The sequence below is a fragment of the Cryptotermes secundus genome, unplaced genomic scaffold (genome assembly GCF_002891405.2).
Source record: "Cryptotermes secundus unplaced genomic scaffold, Csec_1.0 scaffold106, whole genome shotgun sequence".
NCBI lineage: Eukaryota > Metazoa > Arthropoda > Insecta > Blattodea > Kalotermitidae > Cryptotermes > Cryptotermes secundus.
The window spans coordinates 92,918-104,378 of record NW_019734310.1 but is presented as its reverse complement, the minus strand read 5'-3'; the positions used below and the strand labels follow the sequence as shown (position 1 = coordinate 104,378).

General features: G+C 42.5%; 1 protein-coding gene across 1 annotated transcript; it reads right to left on the bottom strand.

Annotated features, from left to right (window-relative positions):
- Positions 1–3,539: 3,539 nt before the first annotated feature.
- Positions 3,540–5,223, bottom strand: LOC111868419 (larval/pupal cuticle protein H1C-like). The gene is made up of 2 exons (XM_023859030.1): positions 5,194–5,223; positions 3,540–3,938 (listed from the first exon to the last, which is right to left on the bottom strand). The coding sequence occupies exons 1-2, from the start codon at positions 5,221–5,223 to the stop codon at positions 3,540–3,542; spliced, it is 429 nt and encodes a 142-aa protein (XP_023714798.1).
- Positions 5,224–11,461: the final 6,238 nt, after the last annotated feature.

The window sequence follows — 11,461 nt, the reverse complement described above, 5'->3', positions numbered from 1 at the left end:
CCCATAGAAGTTCTGTATGAACGTCTTGTCCTACCCATTGTAGTCACATATGCAGTCATTACATTCATGTACATGTTACTGTAGGAACAATACCAGGTTACCTGAATGAATCACAGAGTTCCTCTTTATGCAATATTCACATTTTCATACTTTATTCTTATGTTCAGATATTTTCCCAGTAACTCTGTTTTAAGACACTTTATTGTCATCTATTTGACATACTCCATAACTAACTAACAAATTAAGTAACTCGTTGACTTCATGGTTACGACAGAGTGAAAGTAAATTCAAGCAGGAAAGGTGGCTTCAGAATTCTGACCTCTTGGTAATCACCATCAGCAGAGTACACTTGGTGCTCTGTCCTTTACCTCACAACAACAGGCAGTCAGGAAAGTAACGCAGTAAAGGAGTGTGCCGGTTGAAGCACTTTAATTTTGCGGTATTTGGAATTTTGAAACTTGTACACTACAGCTGTCAGCTCATTGTGAAATAGGTTTTTCAAATTGACACATTTACTTGTATACTGACTTATATATATATATGTATTCTGTAGGCACTGCAATTGAACAGAAGAAGCTAAGTAACCCCATTTAATTGATGTCCCCTGAGAAGTTAAGAACCTGTTACTGAAACCATGTCACAACTGTCCTTAATTCAGAACAAAATTTTGCAGCTACCTTCCATACCTGAAGCCATCTCCATCCACAGCCAGGGCATGCACCAAAGCGTCGTGTCAAGGGCCCCACTTTACACAGTTATGTGTACAGTACTGACCCACTTGACGGTTTAATTTGTGTCAAGATATCGTTGACGGGAGACGGGAAACATTTCGAATTTAATCAGTTTTTAATGCTACATTCTGGCCAGAGATTTTTTTAGTATAAAATGAAGTTATCTCTATACATAGTTAATCACTTCGCCATGACGTGTGGGGGATTGGAGGTGTAGCTCCAACATTTTTAGCTAATGCCTGGGTGGAGGTGAGTGGTCAGCGTCACGCCCTTGCCAGTTCACTGTGGGAAACATTCCCTGGTACCCATTGTATATGAGGTTGGGTGGGTCCCAGAGCCGGTGCCGTTAACAGTCCCAGGGGCTGGGGTTAAATACCGGATGTGGGTTCCAGGACAGAAGTATTCATTTCTACCACAAGACAAGTTCCCATTAGTCAGGGTGACTAATCTCTTGTCAGTGTTTAAGGGTGGCGGCCCTTAAGTGTAGGCTTTATAATCTACCGAGGCTGTAAGCCTACGGTATTTTCACTATTCGTAAACAAGCTGATCTGTTGGCTGTGTTGTACTGTCCAGCTTAACAAGGAAATTTTATTTATTATGTAATCGCTGTCATGGCAGTTCAGTAAGGTCTGTACATGTATTAAGGTGAAAGTAAAGTCCCTGTGCTTAACTAATTAAACACTACGCCGTGAAGACGTAATGGACAGTGGATGTATACATCCATGTGTTCTTGAAATCGGCACTAGGTGGAGGTGAGTGGTCCGCTTTACCGTCTGGGAAAGAGCCCTGGTACCCATTGGATAGGAGGCCGGGTGGGACCCAGAGCCGGTAAGGACAACGTGTAGAGAAGAGAAATCTTGTCCCCTGCCGCCCTGCCCGTAGCCAGTCTATGCCTACTGCTCTACCATGGCTCCTCCTATATGATGATGTGATGTAATTTTATTGAGAGACCGGAGTTCGATACAAATTTCGAAACCAGTTGTCCTGTCTGGGTCTGCCGTATGTTTCGCCATTCTCTGCAAGCGAATTTTTCTGCCGTGACAGAAACTCTTTTATTTCCAATTCATTATCTGTGTCACTACTGGATCTATATTTCCAGAGATTTAAATCGTTAGTCCAAAGAAACTGGATCGTTTTGTCTCTCAGAGTGCGGGGTTGTGTGGATATGGTAATGAACTTGCTGATCAAGGAATATCTTTAAAGCTTTGCTCAGAGGACATGTTACGTCGGTTTACTTCCACGGTTGCTGAACGTCGGTTTAGGAAAAGTGACTACGGCAATCCATGTAGGTAGACCCAGATGTTGGACTACTGTGTAATTTGGCCCTAATTACAGCAACGTTTTATATAGATTTCCATTCATCTTGATTAACTTAATACAGGAATCAGCAGTCAAGCAGTATGTTATGGTATTACTTAGCAAATCTTCTCCAGATATAACGGGTTACGCCCTCTGGCATCTTCGATTCAGAATTAAATTCAAAACAGTTTACATTAAGCAGTTATACAGGGTATAACTGGAAGGTGAGAACAATTTTTGGGCACGAGTTCCACACACCAAAACAAGAATAAATACCCCTATAAACATGTGTTCTGAAACATTTAATTTGCGAATTATAGCTGAAAGAGTACATTTATAACAAGTGCTCAAAATGTTCTCCATGAGATTCAATTTACGCCACGACACGTGTCACCATGGACCGGCGCATCCGTTTAGAGATGGCGGGGCAGTAGCGGATAGTCTGATAGGCATCCATACTGTGATCAAGTGCCTTTTCGTTGTCAACAGGAGCGGCATACGCAAGGGTTCTGTGTGTCAGACTATCCGCAACTGCCCCGCCATCTCTGAATGGATGCGTCGGTCCATGGTGAGACGTCGGGGCGTGCATTGAATTTCATGGAGGACATTTTGGACGCTTATTATAAATGTACCCTTTCAACTATAGTACACAAAATAAATGTCTCCGGACACATGTTGGTTCAGACATATTTTTCTTGTTATAATGCTTGGAACTGAAGCCCAAAGTTTGCCCGCACCTTTCAAGTACACCCTGTATATTGGCCGATTCCCATGTTCCGAATAATATTAAAACGGATCTTAAAGGAATAGGTTGGAAAGATGAGTGGTTTCAAGTGATACAGGTTAGGTTTCAATGGCGGGTTCTTGTGAACACAACACTGAAATTTCTGATACCATAAATGGTTGGAAACTTATTGTCCACCTGGACAATTATCGATTTGCAAAGAAGGACTTCGACGCAGAGTTGGTTATTTATTTACTTAAGTTAGAACATGGCCGCGCTGTAGCTCAAGCGGTTAGTCGCTGGCTTCCCATCGCTGCGACCCGGGTTCGATCCCGGGTCTGGTCAAGTGGGATTTGTGGTGGACAAAGTGGCGCTGGGGCAGGTTTTCTCCGAGTACTTCGGTTTCCCCTGCCAATCTTCATTCCACCAATTGCTCCACAATCACCCCCACCTATCATCTGGGGCTGGTACAATAGGCCAGAAGTGACCGCAGTACAAGGGACTTAGTCCCACTCCACTAGCAATAAAAAAAAATAGAACATTGAAATGACTTTTGAGAGTTTCGAAGTAATAAACCACATAATAGAACGAGTCTATGTGCACTGTTTTATGAACAAACGAAAACACATCTTCCTTTGAAAAATGTTTATTGCTTTCTGGTAAAATAAATAACAGGGTTATATACGTATGAAGTGTGCGGTCATGTGGTTTGTGAGTGCCCGATATTTTGTTCGAGGCACTTCATTGCGTTTCTTTGGGGAAGTGCGCGTCTGTATAGGATATTCTTAATAAGCATAATGGGCACCAAGTCCGTCGAAGGTGAGATGAGCGACGGCAGGAGCGGCGGAGTAAGCGACACCCAATGGAGCGGCGATGGCGGGGGCGGCAGCGTGAGTGAGACCCAGGGGAGCGGCGATGGCGGGGGCGGCATATGTTGCATGAGCCAGAGCAACAGCGTCATTGCTGATACGGGTGTCGTACTTGCGGACGCTGGAGAAGGCAGAGTCAACGGCCTTCGAGTAGTGAGAGACAGCCGAGTTGCCGTCCAGGGTGCGAATGGTGCTCTGTTGTGAGGTGCCGATGGCCGGGGCGTGCACGGCTATAGGGGCGGCAGCGTAGCCCAAGGCAGGGGCACCCAGGATTCCGGCGTTGGCAACGGCCACCAAAGCGGCCAGGACGATAAACTGCAGACAAATCAGTCTTTAGTTGATGCTTGTCTAATACAATCATCCTCCGCTAACCGACGATCCAATGTTTGCACGTCACGGTAGACGGCTGTTATGGCAGTGTGGTAAAGCCGTCTTGTCACTGTTCATTGTCATCACATTTTGCAACTTTTAAAATAAAATTAGTGAAATCTTTGGCCCTACAATGGAAAAGTAAAGCAAATGCTAAAATTGTCTTTGTTAACCGATGAATTGCCAATCTACGCCTTTTTATGGAACTAATTAACGTCGTTTAATAGGTCATGAATCTACGCGACCCAAGGTCTGCGTGTGGCAGGTGAATCTGTGATCACATTTTTTCCTTGGCACTACAGCCCCAGTGGGCCTAGGCCTACCTCCATGAACTCCGTTCCCTTCGGTTTTTCTAGATCTTACACATACCGTAGGACTCCTTGGGCGAGTGATCAGCTCGTCGCAAGGCCTCTACCTATAGACAAACACAGAAAAACGCACACAAACTTCCATGCCCTGAGTGGGATTCGAACCCACGATCCCGGCTTCCGAGCGAACGAAGACAGTGAATGCCTTAGACCGCTCGGCTACCGCTGTGATCACATAGGTACATAAAAACTTATAGGAAATACCTGTTGCTCTTCTGGAAATGTTGATAATATTTTGATATATGATTTGTAGTTTTATTTATCACGGAATTCGGATTAGGATATACAATTTTTTCATTAATGCAGCTGCCTATATGATCTCTGCATAGTTCAGTTCAGTCTACGTTCGTAATCATATCCGAGTTTTGAAATGAAGTTAATGTAATCAAATGCTTTATATGTGCTTATTAAAAGTGTCCGAATTTACAATATACTATGTACGAATATCATAAAATACATTTGAGCAAATTATATTCATGTATGCCTTCTGTTAATTTAAAGCAGATTCATGTAAAATTGGACGTACTTCAGATTGCTGTGTCATAAAATTATGGAAAATATTTTCAATTTTGCTTTAATTGAAATGTGTTTTTTTCCTAGTAATGAATATTAACTCGACATCTTCTCGGGACAAGATATATTTTTATCCTGCAGTATTTTACGGATCTTTACTTTATTATACCTTAAATTAGCCTGTATTTAATTGTATAGACTGTATAGACTATATCGATCATCTAGGACGGTTTGCTATGTACTTTCTTTGAAGTTTTGAGACGCTTTTCTTTAGCGAAACTAATTCAAATTATGTAAATGAACTGCGTTCTGTAACATACCAAGATAGGTCTCCAAAAAGCTTTTTCCATACCAGTTTCCTGAAGAAATTTCTGTGATAGTCACGCTTCATCCAGACATATCCATAAAATATTTGGATCCCCATATAATTATTTTTGAGGTATGTACAATAAATTTTCAAGTTGAGTGAAAACAGCTAATGATCAGTTTTACGTTACCTTATAGACCATTATGTGGTGGATGGTTATTGCACCGCGAAAAGTGTAATGTGCTGCAAGCACATGAAAGCTCGCTTTTATATGCCTGAGTCTTAGTGACCAATGAGCGCTGTGCGAATTCCGAAGCGGTCATTACCGTATATAACTTTCGCTCTGAAGGTCTGGGGTACTTGCAGAAACTGGGCCTTGCCCTTGCCACAAGCAACGGTCCGTTCTGTATCACTTCTGCACCGAGAGCGACTCACTGTCCTCTGGATTCTTACACCAATCAGCCTTGATTCTCTGTGCACGCAAAAATTTATGACATTAAATTCTGGCAGTGGTTATTTAACTCAACATACTACGTGCCTATCGTCCCGCCTCCAGCCCATAAATGTAATTACTAAACTATTAAGAAGGTAAAGTTGTCCCTGCGCTTTATTAATTAATTAGGATATTGGTGGGAAAGCCAGAAGGAAAGCGACCACTGGGAAGACCAAGGCATAGGTAGGTGGACAATATAAAAATAGATCTTAGAGAGATAGGATGCTATGGTATGGGTTGGATTGACCTGGCTCAGGATAGGGACCAGTGGAGGGCTCTTTGTGAACATGGTAATGAACCTTCTGGTTCCATAAAATAGTGGGAAATTTTGAGTACCTGCAGACTTTGCTTCTCCTCAGGAAGGAGTAAGTAAGTAAGTAATCGCCACTCCATGATGATGTATGGGACAGCGGAGATATAGCTCCACCGTTGTTGACCTCGGCACTGGATGGAGGTGAGCGGTCAGCTTCACGCCCTGCTCGCTTTACTTCCGGGGAAAGAGACCACGGTACTCAATATGTATAGGAGGCCGGGCGGGCTCCAGAGCCCATTTGAACACTGTGGAAGAGAGAAGAAATCTCTTACCCTTGCCGGGAACCGAACCCTGTGTGTCCAGACCGTTAACCATCAGCGGTTATTGCATGTGCGTCTGAAACTTTGTCTCTCGCCCTAAGGGAAGGTAGCTGAGGGGGCGTGTGAAAGCGGGGTTCTGAGGAGATTATACCTGGATTCAAGGGAAGTGACGTGACAGGAAGATGGAACCAAATCCAACCCAAATACTCCCACCCTGTTTCTGTAAGATACGTATTAATATTATACTCCCATCTACCCTTAGATCATTCATGTTGTTTTGTAACTTCATGATTTCCGACTAAAATTCTAAACTTCTCTCTTTTTTTTTTATACCCATGATCTCTATTGTCAAGACGTGATCAGTGGTTTTTCCCGCCATCAGAAACCCAAGTGTAGTTATGAATGTTAAGATAACGGAACAGTTGGCTCTTGACGATTAAATTTTTTTATGTACCAAAATTTTCTACTCTTAAATCCATTACTGTTGCTAGTTTCGTGTAAATTCTCCTTCCCGAGTGTCCCTCCCTGCTCTTGCATTCAACTCTCTTGACAATCCTTCCATGTTTTACTTAGGGAAATTATCGAATGCGTGCTCGATTTACTTATAAAAACAATTTTTATATCAGTCAGTTAAGGCATGTAGCGCACAGACAGGAACAATAATAAACCCACGACATCTTAGTATTACATATGACAACATATCACACACTTTACCCTAACTGCTGATATGATTCACTTCCGTACACAAAGGCCTGTAAGGTAAATAGTAAAGCTATCCCTGTAACAGGCCATGGAGGCGCATAGTGTTGCGAGACGTCGGGGCTCCCACATTTTCTAGACAGCCGGCTCACAGATGGCGGTGATGTCGGCCGCCCTTTACGCCCCAGGAAGATGCCTGGTACTCATTTATGTTAGAGGCTGAGTCGACCCCAGGTCCATAGTGCGTCTGGAAGGATTAGGTCAATTGAAAAATGCAGTGACCTCATTTGGAATCGAACCCGCGATCTATCTACCGGCTTGTAACATAGTGCCTCAACCAACTACACAAAGGCCTGTATTGAAGTTATCATTAACGTTCTTATTTCCATAGAAAAACACGTGTTCGTGTGCTTGTTCAGTGCCACTCGCATCGCATCTAATCTATAGGGTTAGCCTAAAAGAAATAGATATTCTCAAAGTTTTACAGAAAGAAGTTCTAATAGCATGGCCGAGATACTTACATGGTTTGAAAAGTACTCCCTGAAGTTTACATGGGCACACCGTTTTACGGGATGCAGCACAACAAACGTTCACTTTAGGTGAATCCCTCACACGCTCTACTACAGCTCTCGGTTTTTCAGTTCCCCATATACGAACGTTGTGTTTGTTCACCGTACCGCTAATGTGGAACGTTGATTCGTCACCGAAAACTGCCGGTTACAGAAATCATTACTTGCTTCATTCCGTTGCTGTATGAACATACAGAATGAGTGACGGAGGATTTTGTCGTTTTCAGTGAGGTTCTGCAATAATTGCAACCGGTAAGGGAACATTCGTAAACGTATACGCAAGATATTGCGCACAGTCTTTTGTGGAACTTGAAGTTCTACACTTGCATGTGTTGTCGACTTTTTTGGGCTGCGCGTGTAAGTTTCACGAGCACGAGTCATTTAAACTGTCTGTTTCTCCTAGGGTAACCCTGTATATTCCGGCTAAATCACTGATTCACTAGCTACTATTTTCAGTGAACTTGACGTCATAAAGAGACTTCTGATGTTCCAAGTCCCATGTCCGTTCCCGTTGCTTAGGGCAGTGTTCCGCAACCTTTTTCTATTCGCGGCACACCATGAAGTATCCATGACTCAACACGGCACACCAAAATATTATTCCCCTCAAAAACGCATGATATCAGACAATTAATATTAATACGTAACGTGATCAACGTATTACTATAATATTATTATATCGTTATTTTATTATTAATAATCAGAAATCGACTAGTGCATTTATTAACAATTAATGAACTTTAATTCACTGTAGAGTGTAGAAAATACACTTCTATTACTATTAAAGTAAATACAGTAACTCTACTCATATCTTCAATGTGATACTTGCGCCTGCGTAGCTGCACACAGGCGACTGATCCGTGGTGGAATCGTTGGCAACGTCAAGTCTCATTTCTTCGTCGATGGATTTGAGCCGCTCCCTCCTTGATGTCTTAATTTCAGTTAACGTCGAGAAGCCCAGTTCACACAAGTATGTAATTGAAAATGGCAATAACACATTAAATGCCATCTCGGGGATAGCCGGGTATCCACTCCTTATTGCCAACCAAAACGTATCCAAAGGCCCTTCGAGAAGTTTTAATTTCAATGTTCTGTCTGCTTTCAAATCTGCGAGTTCCTCTTGTATATTAATCGGAAGATGTTCTGAATTCACAACAAATGAATCACGAACCCAGTCGAAATCTTGTACACACTCTCCAAAATACTTATTGAATTTCTGCTGCAGCATTTCTAAATGTTCTTTAATTGTGTCCATCACCACTTTATTGCCGTCAGCAAGTGGCCATACAGTCGGGGACATCTCAAACGAGCCATCTGTAATTCTCTAACTAGCTACCAAAATTTGCGAACTACTTCAGAGCACAGCTGTGATAGAACTGAAACAGTTGTAAAACGCGGGATCTCTACTCTTCAAACGGAAGAAGTGACACTATACAGCCTTAATTTTGAAATATTTATAATTTTAAATGAAGTCCAACAATCGGTGGGTGCATCGTTACAGGAAGAAAGTCATAAAGTTGAAGAAGCTGTAACTTCTAACAAACAGGGACAAATACCGAAACAGTGTTATAAAAGACAGGAAAACCCATGCTAATCCATGCAGTTTTAGGGAAAAGCACGTACACAGAACATGCGGCAAGCATATCAAAGCAGCAGCGTAGATGCGAAAAAAATAAAAATTAATCAATAATGTAAACTATGATATAACAACAAATGTGAGTAAATACTTTACGTTAAATTTCTTAGAATACAACATTACTGTCATAAAAACTCACAGCATGTAATAAAGAATAAACAAGCATCATCTTATTTAATCAGTACAGTGGCTGAGAATAAAATACAAGCATATGAAACACGGTAAATGGGATAAAATAAAACTAATAAAATTCGACAATTAATTTCTTACAATAGGTAAAAGTTCGCGTCACACCTTTCACCTAGTGACGACACACCAGTGTGCCGCCGCACACCGGTTGCGGAACACTGGCTTAGGGCGTCTCTTAACGAGCCTTCATGCGATAAGGAATTGTATATATTCGCACTTTCCTTCTGCATGTGGAAGGCCGTTCCTCCTATCCAAAACCAGAAGGCTCCTCGCCGTGGTGACAAGGATCCATTCATTAGGCACTGGTTATTATTATGGCTGTGAAATAAGAAAATAAATATATTTGCGGGGGGTGGAGGTTAAGAGAAATGCAAGCACACTTTTAGTCTGAAAACGCGAAGAGAAGAAGTTGCCTTGGGGACTTAAACATTGATAGAATGATAAAGGTACAGTTTTTCCCTGTGCTTAACTAATTAAGCACTACGCCATGAAGGCTTATGGGGGAATGGATATGTAGATTCACATTTTCTTGACCTCGGCACTAGCTGGAGGCGAGTGGTCACTTTCACGCCCCGGCCGCTTTACCCCCTTGGAAAGAGCCCCCGGTACCCGCAGGATAGGAGATTTGGTGGAACCCAGAGCTGGTCTGGACGACGTGAAGAAGAGAAAATTATTTACCCCACCTGGACTCTTACTCCGGCCCCTAAGTCGTCCAGCCCGTAGCCAATCGCTATACCGACCACGTTATCCCGGCTCCTTGATAATGTTCATACTAATATGAATATCACAGAAATAGAATGTGAGGATGCGGACTTGATTTATCTGACTTCAGATAGGGTCAATGGTAGGGCCTTGTGAACACGGTAATAAACCTTGACTTTCCATGTGAAAGTCCTAGACCAGGTGAGCGACTGGCAACTTCTGATAGAGGATTCTGCTTCTTGGAACTAATTTGTGTTCTGGTAGTTCCAAAATGAAAACGTGTGGAGTCTGTTGCAGCAATTGCATGCGTGACATATGTGTGAATGACGCAAAACGGATAGATATTGATCAACCTGAATAAGGCGTGTGATTAGCTAATAACAGACTAGCGGTTTCCGCCCCTTTCTGGCTGTCTTGGCTTCACAGATCTCAGTGTTGCAACATGCTAGTAGTCCAATTCAGGTCAGGCACAAATTGCTGCATGGCTCATGAAGCCAAGGAGAATTATGTGGGCAGGGCATGTAGCACGCATACAGGGTTGTCGTACGAAAACCTGAAGGAAAGAGACCACTAGGGAGATCTAGGTATAGAAATAAACTCCGTGGTTTCAGTCCGCAAGCGAACTATACCGACCGAGCAACCGCCTGCTTGTCGGCGAAGTTAGTGCCAACTTTAGCGAATAGAGGATGTCGCGTGATCAGTGCAACGAATCCCCATGGCCGTTAATTTCGGTTTTGTAGACCGGAGCCGCTATTTCCTTGGAATACCTCCTCAATTATCCTCACGAAGCCGAGTGGACCCCGTTCAAGATCCACTACTTCTCAGAAAATCTGGTAGCGCCGGGAATCGAACCCGGGACCTCTGGATCTGTAGCCAGGAACTCTGACCACTAGACTACAGAGGCGGTCGGATCTAGATTTAGATGGGGGATCTTTGAGAAACTGGTTGCGGGGTTTGGATTTGTTTCAGCTGGTTCGAGGTAGATACCGGTAGAGAGATCTTGTGAACACGGTAATGAATCTTTGGATTCCATAAAATACTGGGAATTTTTTGAGTGGCTGAGCAACTGCTGGCTTCTCAAGAAGTAGTGAATTCCTTGGAAATATTTAGTTAGGTAGGTAGTTTAGTCGTGATCGTTTAGGTCGAAATTTGTTATTTGTGAGTGACTACTATTGCGTGTAGTTTTAATAAAATATGCGTAAAGTATTTGTTGTGCTGTGGTAACAGATCCTTTGAAAATATGGCACAGTTCAAATATTCGGGAACGACAGTAAAAAGTCAAAATTTGAGTCAGGGGGAAACTAAGAGTAAATTTAATTTGGGTAATGCTTGCTACCATTCTTTCCAGAAACTTCTGTTTTCTTGTCTGCTGTCAAACAACTTAAAAATTAGAATATACAAAACTATAATTTTGTCTGTGGTT